General features: G+C 38.0%; 1 protein-coding gene across 4 annotated transcripts in view; it reads left to right on the top strand.

Annotated features, from left to right (window-relative positions):
- Window positions 1-24,886, top strand: part of rad51 (RAD51 recombinase) — a 65,538-nt gene that overhangs the window by 9,377 nt on the left and 31,275 nt on the right. For all 4 annotated transcript variants that reach the window (XM_052008827.1, XM_052038252.1, XM_052010622.1 and 1 more), the window contains exons 3-4: window positions 6,244-6,381; window positions 15,419-15,536. In XM_052008827.1, the coding sequence (XP_051864787.1) occupies window positions 6,244-6,381; window positions 15,419-15,536 (256 nt within the window). The remainder of the gene's footprint in view (window positions 1-6,243; window positions 6,382-15,418; window positions 15,537-24,886) is intronic.

Genomic DNA, 24,886 nt, shown 5'->3' with positions numbered 1-24,886 from the left:
ATTGCTGCATTCTGGGAAGTGTGGACTTGAACCCCAAGGTCTTTCAGTTCGTCAACATTCCTTAATGCCCTAATATTTACTGTATATGTCCTATCTCTCTTTGACTTCTGCTCATCTTTCCATCTGATCTACATCCTTCTGCAGCCTTCGACAACTTTCCTTGCCATCCACAAGACTATCAACTTTCATGTTATCCACAGACTTATTAATCATACCTCCCACATTCACATCTAAGTTGTTACTATATATCAAAAACATAAAAGATCCCAGCACTGATTACTGAGGTATGCCACTAGTCACAGACTTATAATCAGAAAAGCATCCCTCCACTACCACCCTCTGCCTTCTATCATTTTGGATCTAATTAGTCACCTAGCGTTGGATCCCATGTGCCTTAACCTTCTGAACTAGTCTACCGTGCAGGACCTTGTCAAATCCCTTACTAAAGTCCATATAGACATAATCTACTGTCCTCCCTTCATCAATCATGTTAGTTACCTCAAAAGAAAAGAAACTAACTTATTTGTCTGAAGATGGTAGGATTGATGGATAGGTGGTTGCATTGGCTAGACTAGAGGTCATAGAGTAATACAGCACGGATACAGGCCCTTTGGCCCAATGAGTCCATGCCAACCACGGTACTCACCCAGCTAGTTCCAAGTTCCTGTGTTTGGCCAATACCCCTCTAAGCCCCAACCCTGCATGCATCTATCCAAGTGCTCCCTAAATGATACCTCACCACCCTCTGTGTGAACAAGTTGCTCCTCGGGTCCCTTTTAAATCTTTCCTCCTCACTCTAAATCTATGCCCCCCAGTTTTAGACTCCCCTATCCTGGGGGCATATATGTTTAAAAGTATCCTGCAAAGATCAATCATGGTGGGCATTCACTGTACATCATTTAATGACTTAGATGATTAAATAGTCCCTGGGTCCAAGTTTGCTTATGACAAAAGATAGGCTGCTGTGTACTTGGAAATATTAGATTACAGAGGGATAATCGATGGGAGGAAGACTGGCAAAATTTTTTTTCAAATCTGAGATTATCAACTTGAGACCCTGAAAGGATTGAACCAAATACTTTCTCCATGCTAAGTGGTAGGTCCAAACACATTGGAGATTTCATGTTCATAAATTATAAAAAATGCCATGCTGTATGCAGAGAATGTTCTTCAAAGGTAAGATTAACAATATTCTGGAAAATCATGGCTGGTGCTAATTAATGGGACTAGTGGTCCAAGGAAATGTTAATATTTCTTATAAATGGAGAAATAGCAGGAGTTAAAGTGAGATTGCTTATATACTGTATGTAAAAGTGATAGTAGAGCTAGAGATAACCAGCCTGGGAGCTGTTCATTTTTGTGGGTTGAGTTCTGTTATCGTCAGTTCTACCTCATTTCACAATACATGTACAAATGAACAAATTAAAATAGTTGGCCAACTTTTTTCATTTTGTTTGGAATATAAAGCAGATCAATATACTGACCACTGAGTGAGAAGTAGTAACAGTGGTGTTCATTATCTTTCGGAATTGGCTGATCAGTTGCATTGTGGAATGAAAACTAATCCACTTTTTACACCAAATTGTAGAATGTTGATAAGGTACATTTTAGGTTTAAAAACTGAATTTGTTTGTAATTGTTCAGGACATCAACTTTATCCAAACAAGAATCATTCATTATTGTTGGCCACTTTTTTTGTGGCCAACATTAATGAGTTATTCTGTGTTTGGATAAAGTTGATGTCCTGAACAACTTGCAAACAAAATAAATTAAATTCAGTAGAGAAAATTGCATGTTCCAGTGGAAGCATGTTGAATTATTTAGGCCTAAAACTGCTCAGTGCCATTGGAGTTAAAACAGCTTTGTGAATCACCCAGTCTTGATTACGTTAAGAGTGAGAACTTAAATTATGGGATTCACTGAACAATGTTATTTCCCTGTATAATGCCACGCTAAAACTGACTTTTTCATATTAAAGTGAAGCTAACTTTGTTTCAGATGTGTTGCAAGTTCATGCAGTTCTCAGTGTGTAGTTCTCCAATTTCTGCTGCCAGATCTTAAACAGGGTCACTGATGACCTGACTGAAGGAAATCCTACATTACACAAATTTTTCCATACATTTTTGAAACCTTTTTCAAGATAGTAACAATAAAATGTTTTGTGGTGTTCATTAATGACTGGATACAATATATATTCCAGTGGTTTAATCTTGGAAAGTGTTATGGTAAATATTTGATGAAATGAAAGAATTCTATCAAGTGTATATAGAGTGATATGATATGGGTACTTGTAAGCGGATGTTTCTGACTTACGGTGAAATCAGCCTATGAACTGTTCTCAGAAACAGAACCCCTGCATAGTGCAGGGACTGTGTGTACCACAATACAAGTACCAAGGGTGTGCTGCTACTAAATGAAAAGATGCTCTATTGAAGAGTTGTGAGGGGGTAGGGGCAGTTGGGAGAGTGCTTTCAAGGGATAGGACCGATCTGGTCAGACTTGGAGAGTGCCTGCAGGAGGCACGTTCCTTATGCAAGGGGGCTGTGAAGGCCATCCAGACATGTAGCCAGATGCTTCTGGTAGAAGATTGCCTGAAAGGTCCCTGTAAGAACATGCATGCAATCTTGGAAAGTCTGCATTGCAGGAAAGTTCTTGCAGCCGCTTAACCTTCTACTATGGAATGAAACAAAATACATCATTGCTTCTCCTTTGTAGAGTTTGGGGGACCTCCTTAATATCCACATGAAGTGAGATTTAAGATTGCAAGAGATCCTAGATTTCAGAGGACAAAAATTGCAGTTCAGATATTGACCCATTTAAATAGCATGACTTCAGAGGAAATGGGGCTAATAATTGGGTCTTCTAGGAGTAAATAAGAACTGTCACTTTTCAGAGCCAGAGGTTGGAAATTTTCCTGCAGTTGCATTTTGCATGTTGTGACATTGTTGACATAATTTGAGGATACTTACACTGGATTGCCAAGGAGTACAAGAATCCAGCCAGAAATGAGGAGATGAATTTCCCTATGGAGAAAGGGGGAAATAATTTGTGTCAGGAAGCAGGTGTGGAGAGAGCAACAGAGTCATCATTTTTAGTTGGATGACTTTCATTACTAACAATTGTTAAAAGTCATCAATCAAAAATATTGGCTGTGTTTCTGCTCACATTTCTGTTCATCATTCTGAATGATGAAAGTCGTCAACTGGAAGTGTTGATGCCATTTCTTTCGGATGCTGCCAACTTGAGTATTGGAATGGTAATGGTATCAACAAAGTTATGCGTGAATTGGATGGATTATGGTAAGACTGGTGAAAGGCATTGTTAAATATTTGAAAGCAAATGGTTTTGATTTTTGGAGCTGGTATGTGGGCAAAAACTCAACCTGAGGTTAGATGCGACATCAATGTTGCAAACAATTTTGTTCAGTCTTAGACTATGGTAAAGGAAATGAATGGCTGCGGTGGCTAGAGGTCAGAGCTTGAGGTAGGGATTGAGATGGTGGCTCAGTGGTATTTACTATGGAAATATTGCTCTTATCCAACCTTGAGTATGTAATGTGAACAATTTAGAGGAAATAGAGGTGATTTTTTTTTAATTTGGGGTTCTTTATTCTGCATCATCTTACTACCTTTGAAACTTGACCAAATAACAATATGGAAGAACAACTTCAAATTTCGGTTGAAGTAATTGTACAGCATTTCTCTTATCCAACATTGCTGCATGTGCATCTAGTCATCCTAAGTTCCTACCAACTGGAGAATCATTGGATCATTCAATATGCCAGGCATTGCATTGCTCTTTCTGGAATCATTTGAATTTAGAGACCACCCAGAGTTTGCACTTGTATAGCCCTTTTGATGACACTTTACAGACAGTGAAGTAATTTTAAAACATAGTGACTGTAAAGCAGGAAACAAAACAAAGTCTCACAAACAGAAATTGATGATGACCAGATGGTAACTTGTTTGTTGCAATATTTGTTGAGATTAAAGCATTGATCAGGATATTGGGGAGAATTTCACTCCTCTAGGAAATGGTATAAGGGAATCTTGCTTCTGAGAGTAAACGCTAGGCCTTTGACATAAACGATGGTACTTACGGCTTGGTAATATTCCCTTCGTGCCACACAGTGACAGCCCAGATTAACTAATTATTATTCAGGTGAGGATGCTGTCTCAAGTGGCAAATTACTCAAAACAGATGGACTGACTCATTCTATTCTTTGTGTAAGGATCTTAAATAAAATGTATTCTTTTCCCCATTTTTCTGAGACCGTATAACCATTTCAAAATTTGGCATTAATTCATAATCCAGTACATATTGACAAGTTGGTCAGTATGGACTATTGCAGTGAAAGAAAGAAAATAAAACTTGCATTTTCGTAGCATTTTTCACCTCCTTGGGACAAGTCAAAATTAATTGCAGCCAAATAAATACTTTTCACATTTATTCTGTCATTTTTGTAAACTAATACAACAGATAATTTGCACTCTTTAAGTTTGTCAGATAGCATTATGTCTTGGTGGTAGTGGGGGAAAAAAACATATTGGCCAAGATGCTTTTCTTCTGTGCATAGTGCTTTAATTCATCTGAGAGATGACATCTGTCAGTATTGCACACACTGCATCAACCTGGATGATGTGATTTTATATACAGGACACACTTTCTGACTTTGCTTGGCTCAGGGGTGATACTCTTTCCTTGGTCGAATGCTGGGACCAAGCCACCTTGAATTATGGGAATGCCTTTATTTTTAACCTATGTTGTATTATGTACTTAAAAGTTGTGAAGGTGTTTAATCCAATACCATTAATCTCTCGAGTGAAACAATCAAAATTGTTTCTTTGTATCCTTTGAAGATTAAAGAATGTAGGCTTGATGTTTGCTGTAGATGAATATCTGATTCCAAACAAAGTTTCTTTCCTCACGCAGATTCTGTCACCAAGACAGCAACTTTTCTGCAGTGTTGATCATCTTGGGCTCTGTCTAACCCCTCTGCTGCTGAGACCCTATTCTGTGCCACTTTTATTTTGAGGCAGTCTTCTCATATTGACCTAGAATCTTAGAGTTGTCATGGCAGAGCAGGTGGCCATTTAGCCTATGGAGTCGAGGCAAAAACTATCCAGACTATCCAATTCACTGGTTTTGTACTGTGCATGTTATTTATGAACTCTGGCTCCTATATCCTTTACTAATCATGTTCTGTAACCTTCAAAGATTTAAGATTTAAAGATGTACCCAGGTCATTCTGTTCCTTTTAGAATCCCATTTCACCTTTATTGTCCTTTTGTTCTTTGCCAAAACGTACCACTTCACATTTCACAATATTAAGTTTCATTTCTTCATCCAGAAATAGTCTGGATGGCAGGTGAGTGCATGAGGTCCAATGCCTTAACTCAAACTTCTGCAACAATTTTGTGGGGATAAGCTTTGCCAACATTGAGGTTAAACTGAACACACTGAAATTACCAGGTATCTTATTGCACTGTTTGTTTTTTTTTGGAACATGTGTCCCTTTTGCCATTTTTGCAGTCCACAGGCACTTGCCTTCTATCTGCACTGGACTGGAAGATTACCCTTCTACCCTTTTACCATGTTGCAATTTCTACCCCTGACCACTCAATTCCCTTGGCAACAGACCAGGTAAAATTTACTTTAAACCTATCTAGCCTATTTAATAGCTCATCAGTTATAATCCCGTCCACTCTATCCATCCATTTTCTCCGTCTGCACAGGTAGTGATTTACTTGAGAATGTTGCTGTTTGTCCTTGCACATTCACCCTCACCTGTACTTTCATTGACCTCGGCTCCGCCAGGCAGAACAGAGAGCTGTGAGATTTTAAGTTCCCATTCGCACCTTAAGTTGGATCTATAGCTGTAACTCGTCTGCCTAATAATTATTATTTTGCTCAGTTGTACTCTAAAATGCAAAGAGTTTTTTCTTGCTCATCCTGTTTCTACATGTGCCAATCACTGTTGTATTCACCAAGCCCTGCTCTCTCAGGCTTTCTGCCTTAGCCCCTTACTCACTACTCTTCACAGTTGTATTTTCCTGCCCTGGATTCCATTTTATCTATTTTCTTCTGCTTGGTGTCTATCTTGTTTTGTGCACTTTGGATTTATTAGTGCTGTATAAAGGTATGTAGTTGGCTTATGCTATTTGATTCAGCATTCAATTGCAGGACATGGATTCTGGGGAGATTATTTCAGTGAAATTGAACGGTTTTTACTTCTGTTTGCAGCAATGTGGGATCAGTGCTAATGATGTGAAGAAGCTTGAAGAGGCTGGTTTCCATACTGTGGAGGCAGTGGCCTATGCCCCAAAGAAGGAACTGCTAAATATCAAGGGTATCAGTGAAGCTAAAGCAGAGAAGATTCTGGTAAGAGTGGAAGTAAATCTATTAATTACACAATTTTTAAGTGAGATGAGAAAAAAAGCTCCTTAGATCCTGACTCGTGACCTGTTTGCAGCTTAAAATATAAGCAATTTTAGGACTCTGCATCAGCATTTTATGTAGTTTTCAACTTACTTGCTGCCTCCAGAAAAAATTAAGGTTGGCATAAGCTTAATATAAAAATTAAACTGAGATAGCTCATTAACTTTTAAATTTCCTGCTTGAGTTTTATTCATGTCCTCTTATAATTTGAGACATATTTGCATATGGTAGAGTGTAGACGATTATTGTAAAATGTGTGAACCTGGTCTGAATTAAATGTTTAAAACCATTTTAGTGAGCTTAAACATAATGCATCAATATTTGGCCGCCTTCTGTAAATTTACATTCTATAATTAAGCAGGCTACAATTTCTCTTTGATAGAAGTTTTCTACAAGTAGATCTGTAACCTACAATTTACTGTTTCTATGGTACCAGTCAAAAAAAGATTAACTTTCCGACTTTCAATTTGATGCTTGCAACTCAAGAAAGCAGCTAAATTGAAAGAATCTCTTAGTTAACATCATAGATTTCTGTGCTGTCAACATGAACCTTAGACAATGGAATTGTTTGTACAAATGTTGGGATCAGGGCAATTAAGACAAATGAAGCAAAAGGACAAGGGTTCAGTGTAAGTAGATGCGGGGCAGGAGAAATATAGGAGATAATTTGTTTATATCTTTATAAGGTACTGAAGGTTCCTCTGGGACATGGAAAGCCACTTCCTTTTAACGTGTACTCAGTAGCCAATCCCATATAATCTGATATTTTGAGTTTGACTGCAGTTGGCTTCTCAAATGGTGTGTATCTGAAATGTATGCTGCAGAAGAATGTCCAGAAATACAACCTAGTTAAACATGAGTAGATCATGTCAACATCTGTTGGCTTTATGAATGTCTGAATGAGCTCTTTTATTTCTGGATACAGCAAATTATATTATATTTAATGAGTTCTATAAATGGATTCTCATTTATCTATTTTCTGATCTTGTTGATTTCCAATAGAGAGGAAGGCCTTTTGCAGAGTTACAATTTTGGGGATCGTGATGTATTTAACCTCTGAGCTGGATGATGTTTCCCAGTATCTAAACCAGCTAAATCTGTGAGAGCTATTGATCAATTAATAGGATCGAAAATGACAGACTGGTCCAAAAACAAAACATCATAGAAAAAGAAAAGTGAGCCAACAGAAAATGCTCAAAATAGACAACTGGTCAGGCAATGGAAAGAGAACCACTGTTAAGTGTTCCAGCTCGATGCCCTATCTTCAGAATTAGAAAAAGTTACATCACTGCTGAACAAAATTAAGGGGCAGAGAAGGTTGGGTGAAGGGAAAGGATGGGATGGTGCAAAAGAGGAGGAAACTAAAGTGATAGTCTGTAAAAGAGTCAAAGTGAAGAACGATGGTTGAAAGCAACAGGCGATGGCAATATGATGAGCAAAAAAATAAATCATTGGGTGAAAATCAAACAAAAACTGCAGATGCTGGAAATCTAAAACAAACCAGAAAATGCTGGAAGTACTCAGCAGGTCGGGTCACAATTGTGGGAAGGGTTTTCTATTTTTGTTTGAAATAAATTGTTGGTCTTGTCCTGTTTCATTGCTGTAGCCTTTTGGTTAAGTTAAATTTGTTTATTATTGTCACATGTACTGAGGTACAGGTAAAAAGCTTTGTATTGCATGCCATCCATACAGATCATTTCATTACAACAGTGCATTGAGGTAGTACAAAGGAAAACAATAACAGTGCAGAATAAAGTGTTACAATTTCAGAGAAAATGCAGGCAGACAATAAAGTGCAAGGCCATAATGAGGTAGATTGGGAGGTCAGGAGTCCATTTTATTGTTCTAAAGGACTGTTCAATAATCTTATAACAGCAGGATAGAAGCTGTCCTTGAGCCTGGTGGTACATGCTTTCAGGCTTTATCTTTTGCCCGATGGGAGGTGGGAGAAGAGAATGTCTGGGGTGGGTGGGGTCTTTGATTATGCTGGCTGCTTTACCGAGGCAGAGAGAAGTCGAGGCAGAGTCCACGGAGGGGAGGCTGGTATGCTGAGCTTGTCCACAACTGCAGTTTCATGCAGTCACTGGCAGAGTAGTTGCCATACCAAGCCTTGATGCATCCCGATAGGATGCTTTCCATGGTCCATCTATTAAAAATGGGTGAGGGTCAAAGGGGACATGCCAAATTTCTTTAGCGTCCTGAGGAAGTAGAGGCGCTAGTGCACTTTCTTGGCTATGGCAACAATCTGGTTGGACCTGGACAGGCTATTGTGATGTTCACTCCCAGGAACTTGAAGCTCTCAACCCTCTCGATTTCAGCACTGTTGATATAAGCAGGAGCGTGTTTGCATATCACTAGGCTCTCTCTCTCTCCTTTCTGTACTTCGACTCATCATTATTTGAGATTCAGCCCACTATGATGGTGTCATCTGCAAACTTGCAGATGGAGTTAGAGGAGAATCTGGCCACATAGTCGTGTGTGTTTAGGAAGTAAAGAAGGGGGCTGAGGACGTAGCCTTGTGGGGCACCAGTGTTGAGGATAATCGTGGTGGAAATTTTGCTGCCTATCCTTACTGATCGTGGTCTGTTGGTCAGGAAGTCAAGAATCCAGTTGCAAAGTGGGGTGTCAAGTACCATGTCCAGGAGTTTGGAGGTGAGTTTGCTTGGAATTATAGTATTGAAGGCAGAACTGTAGTCAATAAGCCATAGTCTAACATAGGTGTCTTTACTGTCCAGATGCTCCAGAGATAAGTGTAGGGCCAGGGAGATGGTGTCCGTCGTGGACCTGTTTCCGTGATAGGTGAATTGCAGTGGGTCAAGGTTGTCTGGGAAGCCGGAGTTGATGCGTGCCATGACCAGTCTTTCAAAGCACTTCATGATGGTGGATGTTAGAGCCATAGGACGGTAGTCATTAAGGCATGTTACTTTATTTTTATTGGGTACCGGCATGATGGTGGTCTTCTTAAAGTGGGTGGGAACCTCAGATTGAAGTAGGGAGAGGGTAAAAATGTCTGCAAATACCCCCATTGGTTGATCTGTGCAGGATCTAAGGACACAGCCGGGGACACTCTCTGGAAGACTGATCTGATGTCTGCAATGGTGATTGTGGGTTCAGGACCATCGAAGGCTGAAAGGGACATTCCATTCCCCTTCTGTTCAAAATGTGCATGGAATGCATTAAGCTCATCAGGAAGGGATGCACTGTTGTTGGCGATGCTGCCCAGCTTTGTTTTGTAGCCTGTTATTAGCATGTAACCCCTTCCACGACTGGAAAATGGTCTGGGACTCTATTTTGGACTGGTGTTGTCTCTTGGTATCCCTGATAGCTTTATGGCGGTCATATTTCAATTTTTTTTTGTATATGTCAGGGTTACCTGATTTGAAAGCCACAGTCCTGGACTTACTGGAGTGGATCTCCTAGTTCATCCATTGCTTCTGGTTTGAGAACACCCAGATTGACCTCTTTGGTATATAGTCCTCTACACACTTGCTGATAATGCCTTGTATCCCTTTTGTTATTTCATTATTCCTACCTAATGGAATCCTTAATTTTATTCTTTGTTTACCCTCTCTCTGTGCTTGCTTAAAACCTGCTATATTGTCAGACTCTGACAAAAGATTATTAATAGAAACATTAACTATTTCTCTTTCCATAGGAGATGTCTGACTTGAGTATATTCAACGTTTTGATTATATTACTGGTAGCCTGGGAATTGAGATTCTTTTCATCAATTTCTTGAATTATCTAGGCGCAATGTGCCAACAGTTATGACAGCCCTGACTTGATGAGCATTCAGGATCTTGTGTCTCTGATGTGATGCATCACTTTAACTGATTATATTCCTTATTGGCCTTGTGCTCATGTTAGTTTGAGAAGTATGCCCCTAAACCTTGGCTCTTGCTAATTTATGTCTGACTGTCTAGAATTTGACAAGAGGTTAGGTGCAAAAAAGAAATTAATATGCTGATTTCCTAGCAGCTTATCTTGGTAAGTCCTAAATGTACTGATTTTTTTTAATGCATCAGGCTATCAGAAACAATATCTCTGTAAAAACATTGACTTGAAAGAATTTATGGATTAGCAGATAGATGGATTAGTTTTAGAATGAGTTTTAGGATTGTTGGACCCAAAGTCTTTTTCCATTGCTGAAATTCTTGCATCTGCATGCCTTTTACTCTCAAGTTCACAGTTGCTGCACACAGAACAGGCGCTTCAGTTCGTATTTAGTTTTGATTCTGACTTGAGCCAACAAAATAAAAGAAGAACTTTAATGCATGTAGCATCTTCAACATGCTAATAATTCCCCAAATGCCTCTCAGCCAATAAAATATTGTTGAAATTTAATCATTTTTTTTCAAGGCAACAAAATAACTAAGTTTCATACAACTATGGCCTACAAGCAGAGAGTTCATGTTGTTGGTGTTAAAAATGTTCTCAATGCATGCCATTTCAGCATGCCCTATCGTGCTTGCTTTGACAGCATTATTCCTGAATTTGAATTATCTACTCCCAGCTCGCCAAACAAATATGACTAACTTTTTTTTGATTTCATAATCCCAGTTGTCTCCATGGATGTACAGCCCCTTTATATCTCCAGTGTAGTCTCCAAACTTGCTGTTTCGTTGAAGGCCATACTGAACCTCTCGCTTTTCAGTCTGAGGTTCCCATCTGCTTCAAAAAGGCATGTTGAACAAATCATGTACAGGAGCGAGATAGGACACCTGGTTGAGTGGTGCTGCAACAACAACCTCTCACTCAACGTCCGTAAAACTAAAGATTGTTGAGTTAAGGAAGGGGAACATGCACCAGTCTACATTGGGGTACCGGGGGTGGAGAGAGTCAGCAGCTTTAAATTCCTGGGAGTTAACATATCAGGTGACCTGTCCTGGGCCCAGCACGTACAGTAAATACAATCACAAGGAAGTCAAGCCAGCGTCTCCACTTTCTTGGGGGGTGGTCAAGGAAGTTCGGCTTGTCACCAAACACTAACAAACTTCTACAGATGTACTGTGGAAAGTATCCTGACTGGTTTCATCATGATCTGGTATGACAATTTCAATGCGCAGGAACGAACGAAGCTGCAGAGAGTAGTGGACTCAGCTGTTGGCATCATAAGAACATCCTTCCCCACCATTGGTAGTATCTACAGGAGGTGCTGCCTCAAGAAGGTAACCTGTATCGTCAAAGGTCCCCACCATCCGGACCATGCCATCTTCTCACAGCTACCGTCGGGCAGGAGGTACAGAAGTCCCACACCAGACTCAAGAACAGCTTCTTGCCTTCAACCATTCAATTCTTCAATCAATTGGCACAACCCTAATCACTACAGTTTAGCAACACTATGACCACTTTGATCACTTTGCACTAAAATAGACTTTTATTTGGTCTAATTCTTTCTTGTAAAATGTGTGTATAATTTATGTTTTTCTTGTGAATGTTGTGTCTTTAATGCTATGTGTTTGTGATACTGCTGCAAGTGAGTTTTTCATTGCACCTGTGTATACATGTACTTGTGCGTATGAAAATAAACTTGACTTTGGCAAATTGCTCAGTTGCAAGAATCAAAAGATAATGGTTGACAGCTGTTTTGTTGACAGATGGTTTGCAGGAATTACACAGTACACGGTCCCTTCTATTTATAGTATATGTGAATGATTTAGTCTTAACTGTAGGGGACACAGTAAAGAGATTTTCACGTGATTGAGGGGAAAAGGGCCACCTGGTTGACAATGAGGAGGAAAGTAGACTACAGGAGAATATTTATGGACATTGTTTTCATAATGGTGGAAAATGGAATTAAATCCAAATCAGTGTGAAAGAATGTGTTTGAGAAAAAGCAGGAAGTCAAAAGAAAACAGTAATGAAAGGATGCTAAGGTATATGGAAGGCATAGAAGCTTGGAGTGTATGTCCACAGATCTCCATACAGCTATCTAGGCAGTTCTATATGGTAATCAAAAAGACATACAGGGTGCTGTCTTTTATTGGCAGAGGTATAGAATATGGGAGCAAGAAGGTTGTGCTGGAACAATATACAACTATGGTTAAGCTAAAGCTTGGGTATAGTGTACAGTTCTGGTCATCACATTACAGGAGAGATGTGATTGCAGTAGATTCAGAGGAGATTTATAAGTATGTTGCCAAGGCTGGAAAATTTAACCTTTGAGGCAAAGCTGTATTCTTAACGATGCATTTATATTGACTTGTATCACCAAAGTTCTTTTGTAGCCGGTGAAGAACTTTTGAAATATAATCTAAGAAAAGCAGTATTGATTAATTAAACAGCAATGTGATGGCAGCCAGGATAACCTATTCTATTGATTTAGACAGACACTTAAATAGGCAATGCATGGAAGGATGCAGTCCTAATCAGGGCAATGGGGTTAGTATAGTTGGGCAAGAAGGTCGGCATGGATGTGCTTATGACACTGACTCTATGACGCAGATTAAGCAATAGATATTGACTTGGGACACCAAGTACTTGTTGTGGGATTTTCTATGACCAAAGAGAGGGCCCGTGGAGTCTGGTGCAAAGCATTGCACTGTTCAAGACTTTAGTAAAGCATCATTCTAAATCTTTTTGCGTGAGCCTTTAGATTGAGATTTGAACCCATAATCTTCAGATTCGTATAAGGGCGCTAACAAATGACTCACGGCTGACGATTTCTATGTTATTGACTGGGCTGACAAACATCAAGTAAATATGAGTGAATATTGAATAAAAACATCAACAAAAATTAACATCTAGCTCTTGTTTTTGTTAAGTGTTATGACCCTACAATAAATGGCAATTAGTAAGCATCAATTCACTGTGGGGTGGTGATTACTCCTCACAATGAGGAAAATCATGTTATTGATATTTAAAATTTGTTTCTGTAAGAAGCACATCATGTTGGCTGCAACTCAATTATTTAACTTTGTTTCCAGGTTCCTCACCATTTCTCCTATGCAGTCTAATCATCTTCTAAATCATTTGTGGAAATGCTTGTCTACCTCTTTGAATTTCCAAGTTTATGAAATAGCCAGTCCCATCTTTAACAGCTCATTGAAAATGCAATACTGATTTAATTAGAAAATGTCCCAAAACCCCATAATACACAAAATGGGAACCTGACTGACTGACCGATGCTGACGAGCCTTGACTCTGTGTTAGGTTTGCGTTAGAGACATATCAAAAGAAATCAGACTAGGTTTGGAACAATAGTAAACCAATTACCAAAATACTTTATGGGTTTCCTTAGTGATCTGAATATGAGGTTGGCTTTGACCATTGGTAACCCTTGCTTAAGACAAGAGTTTTTGTCCAGAACGTAAACACATAATTTAGCTTGAATGTTTGGTGCATCAAAGCTTCTCTTTATGTTGCTCCTTTATAAGAAGGAACACATCCAAGATCTTTCAAAGAAACGTCATCAGAAGTAAATTGACAATCTCAGACAATTTGTAGGTTTCTAACCACAAACTTGAGTTAAATAACTTGGGTCTAAGTTGCCAATCCCATTTTCTGTCAAGCATTCTGTTATCATTTACATCAATTTTGTGTTTCCACATCCAAGTGTTAGCTTCTATTGCCTTTTTTTTGTCACTATTCTCTTCTAAATCCTAATGTGGAAATCTTTGTTTTTGCTCATTTCCTTGGTTGTATGTTTACATTCATCCTCAGTACAAATTCGAGTGAAGAATCATGAATTTGAAATATTAATTATGTTTCTGTCTTTTTGGATGCTACCGAACCAGTTGAGTATTTGCATATTATTTTTTGTTTTAAATTATTTGTACAATACAGTAGTATCAAATTTTCTGTGCCTGTTCATTCAAAATGCTAACAATTCGGTTCTGATGAAGGGTACTTGACTAAAAATGTCAACTGTTTTTATCTCCTCTGCAGCTTGATTTTTTTTCTGTCATTCTCTGCTTTTGTTTCAGGTTTCTGGTAACTGCATTTCTTTTCCCCCCCAAGATCATCAGTATTTTGCCTTTTAAAATACTTCATCAATTTCTTTTTGGAAGTTGTATTAAATCTGCTTACACTCTCCTCTCATGCAATGTGTTCCTTAGTTCCCATCTGGTTTGTTTGCCAGCTCTCAAATCTGAGATTTGTGGTACCTGACCTTCCTATCAGTAGAAATGATTTCTCCTTGCTTTATCAGAAGATCTAATTATTTTGAGCACTTTTGTTAAAACTCTTTTCAGACTCCTCCTCTTGAAAGAGAAGCTACTATAGTTAACTGGTTCACCTTGTTGTTAGTAAGGCCTTGTCAGCAAGTACATTGTTGTCTTTGCAAACATCACATGGACTAGATTACAGTTTTGGAGAAATTCAATAGATGTGCAGTGTTTTGTGGGATGCTGCCTTATTACCATTAATTGCACACATTTTTCTTGTTGTGAGAATCTAGCCTTGTTACTCTGAGCCTAGGCTTTGACATTGCCTGGGTTGGTAATGTTGCCCTTATCTAAAAAAAAATGCAGCCTGTACAAAATACAATACCGATTTCGTGACTGGGGAATATTTTAAGTATTACAAGTGCATGAACCCATGTTTAATAGTCCAATGAGGATGTTTTATTCTAAGAGAGCAGCTCTTGGAAGTCATATTAAACTTTGAGTGGTGATGTATGGTGCTAGCACAGTCAATAAATGCATGATCCTATCACGGAAACAAAATACACCCAGGAGCAGAATGCTATTGTTAAAAGTGGTATCTTATCAGATTTTGGATTTGGAATAAAATTTTTTGCCCCTGGAAACATGGATATAGAAATCTGATTTCTGGATTTAATTAGGATCTTAAGGGTAATTCTGTTCCTGTGGTAGTTAATGTTTAGTGAGGCTGGTAGAATTGGGTACTTTTGTATTTATAACAAAATTGTAGCATTTATGAACACTTAATCAAACAAAAAAAACGCTTGAGGTCAAATTTAAGTGTCTTCCAAAAATGTACAACTGTTCCTTAGTCACGTCTTTGTTTTCTTCTTTAGGCTGAGGCAGCAAAACTTGTACCAATGGGATTTACTACTGCTACAGAGTTTCATCAGAGGCGCTCAGAAATCATCCAGGTCACTACGGGGTCCAAGGAACTTGATAAACTTCTACAAGGTGTATATTAATTTTTGAAAATTTGTGTATTGAAATAGTAAGGTGAATTGTATGTTTTGGACAGCCTCTATTCAAACAGGAGAATCAAAGTTGACATATTTGTTAAGAGTCCTTTTAGATAGATTAGGCGAGTCCTCCTTTAAGACTTGCTCATTATATAAAAATCATCAGTCAAGTTTGGTTTACTATCCTATCTCTCTATTTTGTTGATTAGTGCCCAGAAATCTATGGTCTTAGTCTTGTGTTCATACAAAAATTCTGCAGTCTTGTGCAGTATTTACTGTGCATGAATTGGTTGCCCCATGTTTTGAATTTTATATGAACATACTTTGTAAGTGCATCACTGCTAAGCAGTGGCCTGAGATCATCAAAGGAAATTTAAATGCAGCTTTTTCTTTATGGTTTATGATCTACTGGCCTTGTGGTCCTTCAGCAGTAATATTTACCTTGATGAGCTACAAATCTCACAATTTTAGAAACTGTAGTATGTTTAGAAGGCTTTATTTTAATATGTGTTAAGGCTTTTTAATGTTGTGCATGTTCAGAATTATAGGTGTGGCATCCTGAAGGCCGCCTTAAATTATATTTTAATTGGTTTGAATATGTTTTTCATTATACAAATGGTGTAAAGACACCAATAATTTACAGGTCGATGAAAGGTCATCGGTCTGAAACATAAAATCTGTTCCTCTTTCCACAGATGCTGAGCATTTTAGCACTTTATTTTATGTAGAATTCCCTTGGTTAAAATTCAAAATCTTAACAGATATATTTTGGTATATACTTCAGAGTAAAGTTTTTGTTTTAAGTATAAACAGTAATTTGTGGTGTAAGAATGCTTTTCTAGCCAATTGAACTAGTAGAATCATATTGTGATGCATTTCTTCCTGTAATGCTTGTATTTCAAACAGCTGCAGCAAGAAACTTGTATAGCATTTAAACCACTTTATGTTGCACATGCAGTCTTTTGATCTTAATATTCCAAAAATATTATTCATGCATCTTTAGCATCTACATTTTCAATCTGTCTAAATTCAAGACTTTTTATTTGTGATTAAAATGGAAATTTGCGATATTACACATTAATACTCTTGAATATTGTACAGGTAAATTGCACATAACAAAATTTACAAACATGACTTAAGTGGAACAGTTCTCTTAAATTTATAAATGTGAAAGCTTTGAATTTTAAATAACTTTAGAGCTGTGCTTTAAGTCATAACTGTATGTGGTGATTTAATTGCTTCCTGATGTTTGTGGTATTGGGGGAGGCAAGAGGGCAAATATCATGGTCACAACAAGTTGTGAGCAGCCTGTCTTCCAATGGTGCTTTCCATGTGTTTGACTGTGGTTGAAGGGACATGCCTATTCCACCATAAGAAACTACATATGCTGACATGTTGGCTGCACTGCCAAACTATTATAAAAGTACATAAAATATATCCCAGCTGACAAACTGCAAAATATCTAGCCAAATATAAAAGTCTGTTTTGAAGAGTTTTAAATTGACTTAATTCATCTTTCCAGTTGAAAGTACACTTGTATAGTTTTAAGTGAACCCATTTTTGCTTCCAGGTTTTTCTGCTAATTCTAACCATATTGTGAGGTAGTGTGCTTTGAGATAATTGCACACTCTAAATTTCCATTTTCATCATATTTAGAGTTCCTATTGTCCCAGGTCCTGCAATAAAAACAAAATGCTGGTTTATCAAGTAGCGTCTGAGGAAAGGAAAATAGAGTTAATATTTCAGGTCAAAGATTCTTTCAGTTCTGACCTGAAATGTTAATTCTAGATCTTTCCACAGATGCTGTCTGACCTGATGAGTATTTATGGCATTTTCTGATTTTATTTCAGATTTCTAGCATCTATTGTTTTTTTTAATTTCAATATCCTTGCCTTTAGCATAGAGAGTCTGTAGCTTTATGTAATCCAAGTTGGGGTTTCCAGTAAAACTAGTTGGCCATTTTTGTTTTAACTTTCATGTGAACTGCTCTGTAATTTTACCTCCTACACTGTTCTATTTGTTTTTTCCCATTTTATGAGATGCGTCTCTTGCTGACAAAACCATTGCTTATTGCCCTTCACTAACTGCTCTTAGGAAAATGGCAGTGAGACTCCATTTTCAGCCCTTTCTTAAAGATGGTCATTGCTTGGTTCCTGCGTGGTGTGAATTTTACTTGCCATTTATCAACCTGTGTCTGAATGTTGACTAGGTCTTGCTGCATGCTTCATTTTTTGAGGAGTTGCAAATGGAATGAAATGTTGTGCAATTGTTTATTTCACACCTGAGTGATCTTTGTAAGGATCTGTCAAAAATAATCAGCGTTTAGTTACCGATTTTTGTGGCTGTGCTTGCAGTTTTTTTTATTTGGTTTTGCATGCAAGACACAAAGGAAACATGCAGTCATATTAAAGCAAATGGGCATTTTTAAAATCCACTCAATCCCTAAACTTCCATGCCTATTGTTTTTAAAATTTCTTGTTGCTTTATTCACTTGCTGTTGCCTCTGCTGAACTGGTGAAAATAATGTAGCACTTCTATTTAGAATGACACTACTGATTCTGTAAGTTGATCAAGAAAAGGGTCTTGACCCAAAATGTCAACTGTTTATTTCCCTCCATAGATGCTGCCTGACCTGCTGAATTCCTCCAGCACTTTTTGTGTGTGTCGTGTAAATCTGCTCTTGGTTCGCTTGCTTTAATTCACTAGATAAAATCCTGATTTAACATTTGTAACAGTTATAAATCTATCCATAGACTACCTCCTCTGTAGGTAGTCTATGGATAGATTTATAACAGTTACAGATATAACAGTCTGTAGTTACATGAAAATTTGATAGTGCTGAACTGTCCCAATTGCACCTGTTTCTCTCTGACATTTCTTTCCAAGTTTATGAATTTATCTAGATCCTTCCAGGTTTTTAATAAGTTATTTTGAGTTAAATGTTTTCAGAAATTAAAGCAGTCATTCTTATAATGAGTATAGTCACATTAGAATTGGCAGCCATTTGGTCTCTTGCTCACATTCACAATTTTTGCAGCAATCCATAGTTGTCATATTTGATTTAGAACAGTTGTTTTCAAACTTTTCTGCCTTTGGGACTCTTTTCAAGTATTTCCACCCTCTAGGACCTGTGTTCTGATACCTGAAATGTACGATGAGGATAACTGCTGCAGTTATGAAACGTTAACAAGTGTTTAAGGAACAATAAAAATCCATTAAATTGCAGCTTGGAAACTTTTTTTTGCTATTAACCCATTTGGAATTGTTTCTGTCTTTGGATCCCAACCTTTATATTTGAAGTCTGATTGTCTTATAAATAAATGAACAGTGGTACCAAGGTACCTTGAGCCTGTTCCCCACATGTGCATCAAGACATAGACTGTACTTCTAACCCAAAACCATTATGTTTTTTAGGAGAGGCAATAAACTGAAGGCAAATATCCAGATCAATTAATAGCAATGTCTGGCCCACTTAGGTGGTTGAAAATAGACTAAGAGATTATTCTCTGTACTCCTTGAAGAACCTACTTTTTCCCCAGAGATTATGTCCACCCTAGCCAGAAATCAATCCAGTTTTTGCTTAGGGTATCTCAATAAAATGAAATCCACAGCACATTAACATCCTTTTCCAGAGGTCTACTGCTCTCTGGAAAAGGACCACGACCAACTGCCAACCCAGATTTAGCTGCCTACAGTTTAAAATTTGGAACCATTGGTCATCCTCAACCAATTTAGTTTAAAACAGTTATCAGTTGAAACAGTCTTTCATTTTGCTTATAAACCTCAATCAATTTGTGCTGTCTATACTTTTCTAAAATTCAAAATCCTTTCTCTTTCTAACTAAACTGGGAATGAGTCAAATGTCTCCCCTCTGTACTCTTTCCAGAGCTTCAAAACAAAATAAATCATGTGAGTGGATCAAAAAAAGACATCATGAAGCCAAGTCAAAATTTTATACAAAAGCAAAACAGTATTCATGTCTTTAAATTAATTTTTAATTAAATTAATCACAACATTCTACCTTAGTTATTGCTTCACACTGTTGTGTACTGTACTTTCATAAATGTTTGCATTAGAATTCTCATTTCTTGTTTTTTAACTTTAGAGTTTTCCTGAAGTATTTTTCTATTTGATCTGCCCACTTGCATAACATTTCCAAACTTTAAAAAAGACATGTGACCAATGTATCACGATCTGCCCAAAACTGTCAAGCATTTTCAGTTTTTCCATTCATTTAAGATCTTGGAATGACTTCCAAATTTGCAGATTGTCATAATGTGTGTGCCCAGATTATTAATTAAAAAGTGCAAAACACCTGCCTCAATACTAATCCTTGCAGGAGACTATTGGTGACTGGTCTTAAAACAAAGTTACGCAAGGATCCTGATCAGCTAGGTAAGTGGGCCGAGGAATGGCATTCAATTCAGGTAAGTGCGAGGTATTGCATTTTGGGAAGTTAAACCAGGATAGGAGTTTCACAGTGAATCGTAAGGCCCTGAGCAGTGTTGTAGAACAGAGGCACCTAGGAGTGTAAGTACATAGTTCCCTGAATGTGGTGTCGCAGGTAGACAGAATGGTGAAGAAGGTGTTTGGCACGATGGCTTTCATCAGTCAGGGCATTGAGTATAGGAGTTAGGATGTTGTGTTGCAGTTGTACAAGACTTTGAGGCCTCACTGAGAGTATTGTGTACAATTTTGGTCACCCTGTTATAGGAAAGACGTCATTCAGCTGTAAAAAGTGCAAGGAAGATTTACGCAAATCTTGCCAAGACTTGAGGGCCTGAGTTATAGGGAGAGGTTGGGCAGCCTTGGAGCGTAGGAGACTGAGGGGTTACCTTATGAAGATGTATGAGATCATGAGGGGCATAGCATTGCAGAAGCATGGCTGCAGGGTGATTGAAGCTGAGAACTAAACATTTGAGTCATACAGCACAGAAATAGGCCCTTTGGCCCACTGAGTCGATGTTGACTACCATGCTCCCATTTACACTAATCCTGCATTAATCCCATTTTATCCTCCAAACATTCCCATCAACTTCCTCTTGATTCCACCATTCAATTCCACACCAGGAACAATTTACATTGTCCATTTAATCTGCAAACCCACATATCTTTGGGATGTGTGAGGAAATAGGAAGCACCCGGAGGAAACCAAGCAGTCACAAGAAAAACCCTGTCCTGACCTCCAGAACTCTAAAGTGCCATCTTTACTAGCTGTATCATTGTGCCAGAAAGGATAGTTAACATTTAGGAAGGAGGTGAGAGGAATATTGTTAATAAGGGATGATATCAGTACAGTAATCAGAAAGAATCTTGGCTTGTTAGATTTGATCCGAGTAGAAGTAAGAGGCAGGGTAGCAAATATTGGTGGGAGTTGTTTATAGACCTCCAGATAGTACTTGTAATGTAAGGTGCATTATGAATGAGGGAAGTAGAAGTGCATGTAATGGGTAATACATTAGTCAATGGTAATTTTAATTTACAGATAGGCCAATTGAATTAGCCCCAGCAATGTACAGAGTGAATTCCTGGAATGTATGTGAGGGGAACCAACTAAAAACAAGCTGTTTTAGATCCAGTACTGTGCAATTAAAAATAATTGTTATAAAATAATGATTCTCCTGATCTTTGTATTACATGTACAAACATTGATATATTAATCTGTATTAATTTGAAAACTAATAAAAAGATTGAAAAAGAAAATAATGTGTAAAATTCTAAGGTTTTATAGTTCCATCTGAAACCAAGGTTTTCAACCTAAACAGGAGGAATCTGTAGGCATAAGGGTTGGATTGCTTGGGTAGATTGGGAAACTACATGACAATTAACAGGAAATGTCAAATGTTTAAAGAAATAATATGATTTGACATGAATATACATTTCATGCCATGTGCATAAAAATGGTTCATGGATTACAAGAGAATATTAAAGATAATTTGAATTAATAGGAAGAGGCTTGTAAAGTTTCCAGAAAAAGCAGTAAGAAAGGATTAAGAATGCTTTACCAGGAAATTGATACAAAGTAAAGGTACAATGTGAAAGTAAACTAGTAAATGCTTATGTAGGTGTGTAAAAGGGAAAAGACTAGCAAGGGCAAATGTGGTCCCTTGCAAAGAATTTAGAAGGGTGGATACAGAAATGGATGAGGAATTAAATAAATCATAAGTTACAAGTTGATAAGTCATCCAGTAGTTTTTATGAAGACATTTTGGGATTCCTAAATGTTTTTCTTGCTTTCTATGTAAGTGTAATGCACTCTAATAACCATCTTTTCTATTGCTAATAATACTAATGGACCTGCAGCTATCTGTGTCTCTTTGTCAGTATTTTTATAATAAGTGAGGAGCTTTATCTTGTAGGTGGTCTTAATTCACAGCTTTAATACAGGGACTTATAGACTGCAATCAGTGTTATACTGCTTTGTTCCTTATGTCTAGCTCAGTATATTGTTTTGCTTAAACTGCACTCCAGGCTGTAAGAACTCCCATTAAATAATCTTGGTAGATAATATGCTGGGAGGCTTTTGAAAGAACCAAAGAAAGCTGTACAGAATTAACTTTTCCTTCCAAAGCCAGCCTTTCAAAAATGTTGGCATTGTGCAATCTAACCCTTTCAGTGCCAGAAGCTGCTTCATGATTGGGTTGGAGATGAAAGCAAGAACAGCTGAAAGTTGCTTGGAGGCAACAGCTACTGCTGCCACCACCATCCCCTTCTTTTAATTTAAAATTATCTTCTCTGTTTGGACAGTGTATTGCCAAGAAACGAAATGAAAATTTCATGCTGGATGGCCTAGTGAGAGAGTAGTTAATGTAGACTCTTAATCATCTGTAGAAATGCAAACTGTAGAATACTTACTTGAAGATTCCTAGTTGATTGCTCACTGGGTTGCAATTACTAGTGCTAAGTTTTGAAGTTTTTCTTCAGAATTGTACCTAATATTTTAGAATCTTGATGGTAGAATATGTATCCCTATAATAATTCAGGGTATGAGGTTGGAGCAGAGACGAAGGAAACCTATATTTAGATGTTCTGAAAATTGCCAAAAATGTAGCTTCTAAATTACCTGACCCTGGGGACTTGGCTGAAATTCATGATGTGAATAAGGAAGCCCTGCCCATCTTTGAGAGAGTGGCTGTAGAGCATTTGCATGGCCACCTCTTGTCAGCATCACAGTCTACCAGGCAAATTCACAGTCTGGTTGGAGGAAACAATGTGAATCAGTAAAAGGCTGAAGCTTGGACACTTGCAAGTGTCACCAACACTATAGGATTCATCAACTCTGGCTCTAATTAGTCATGGTTGAAGTAGGCTACGATCAAAAGAGAACATTATGGAGGGCTGAAGGTGCTTGGGGAAAGCCCTAGGCCATGAAAAGTGCTTCATTAATACGTTAGTTGTGTCTTGTATAGCAATTGATTTTGTTTAAAAGATGTTAATAAAGTATACAGAAGAAAATTATGCAGTGACAAACCATAGAGACGATTGTGTCCATCTGAGGACATTTGGTTCCATTTCGACCACCCTTTTCCTTGGACTCCAAAATCGGCATTCTCAAGTTTTTACATAATAATATAAGAGATAGAAGTAGCCATTCAGCTGCTTATAACAGCTCTGCTAGTCAATATTATCATGGTTGAACTTTTACCTCGGTACTATTTTCCTGCACTGTATTAATTTGCTGAATGTCTGAAAATCTATTGCTGTCTTAAAAATTATCAGCAATTCTCTTGGCTAGTAACTTCCAAAAATTCACCACGACCTGGGTAAAGAAATTTCTTCTTACCTCTGTCCTGAGTAGCTGACCCCTGGTTCGAGTCTTTAGCTGTGGGAAGCATTAATCCTCTGCTAAGCCCTGTTTAAAAAAAATGCTGAAATACAAAGATCACCTGAAGAGTTTAGGCCCAGTCTGCTACAGCTCTCCATGTGCAACCTGATGAAGCTTCCCAGCACTCCCTCTTTTTGCAAGTATATCCTTTCAGGAGACAACTTGCTAATGCTCTATATATTCTCTTTACTCTTGGATTCAAATTCTCATGCAATAAAGGTTAAACCTACTGTCTACCCTCCTAACTGTTTGCTGATCCTGCATGTTAACTTTGTGATCCATGTGCAGCGACTTTAGTGTCCATGGGAACACCGAAGCCTTTCACTCTCTCACCATTTTAGTAATGTTGCATCTTTCTTCTCTCAAAAAGACAGTAAGATGTTCCTTTGTATTCTAGAATTCATCCATAGCCCAGAGCTCAAATTTATTTGCTCCTTTGACAAGTCATCGTCAGATAACTTTGTTCCAGACTATTGTTTTCTGATGTCTGATGTTGGTGCCTTGTTTCTTTGCATTGTCTTGAGGGTAAATTCAAACCATTTCTTTTGTCCTCTATTTCCTTAACTAATGTAATTATGTTCCATAAAATGTCTCTGGCTTACGATTTTTACCCAGAGACATTTGTTGCCCATTTATGCATGACTTTTTCTGTAAGCTTGTGTGATTTTATTTTTGTGTTGTTGCACCAGTAATGTCAGTAGTCATTCTTCCATGAGACTGAAATGTCTGAACTGTCATTTGGCTCTACTCTTGGGACTGTTTTTCCTCTCTCACCATCTTCTGTCTACATGTTATAACAGATGTGTGATACAGTGGGATGCTTCTAACACAGTTAGTAATTGGGTGAGAACTAGTGATGGCCATAGAAAAATGTATCTGTAATAAATGGAACAGAGTGAAACTTAAATATTGAAATCAATGAAGTTGTACTGACCTACTTTGAACAACTGCACATTGTGCCATCAAGATCCTAAAATACTCATCAACCCACCCCAGGTTCTACCATCCACCTATATGAGAAACAATTTACAATGGCTAATTAACCTACTAACAAGCATGACTTTGAGATGTGGGAAGAAACGAGAGCACCTGCAGGAAATCCACAGGATGAATGTACAAACTCTACACAGACAGCACCACTGGTCAGGATTGAGCCCAAGTCACTGGAACTGTGAAGCAGCAGCTCTATTAGCTGCACCACCCACCCTCCTTGTAAAATCTTACCAGAATTGCATCAGAGTTGCATCATGCAAAATGCACCAGAGGTGCATCTTTACATGATTGAAAGGCCGAGTTGCATAGTTTTTAAGGTTAAATATATGAAGGCAAGTTTATTCTAGTGCTTAACATTTTACAAGGAGGGTGGGAGGTGCAGCTAATAGAGCTGCTGCTTCACAGTTCCAGTGACCTGGGCTCAATCCTGACCAGTGGTGCTGTCTGTGTAGAGTTTGCACATTCATCCTGTGGATTTCCTGCAGGTGCTCTCATTTCTTCCCACATGCTGGTTAGTAGGTTAGTTA

This window comes from Pristis pectinata, chromosome 1 (assembly GCF_009764475.1).
Source record: "Pristis pectinata isolate sPriPec2 chromosome 1, sPriPec2.1.pri, whole genome shotgun sequence".
Lineage (NCBI taxonomy): Eukaryota > Metazoa > Chordata > Chondrichthyes > Rhinopristiformes > Pristidae > Pristis > Pristis pectinata.
Note: the sequence above shows the minus strand (reverse complement) of the source record. Positions and strands in the feature narration are given on the sequence as shown.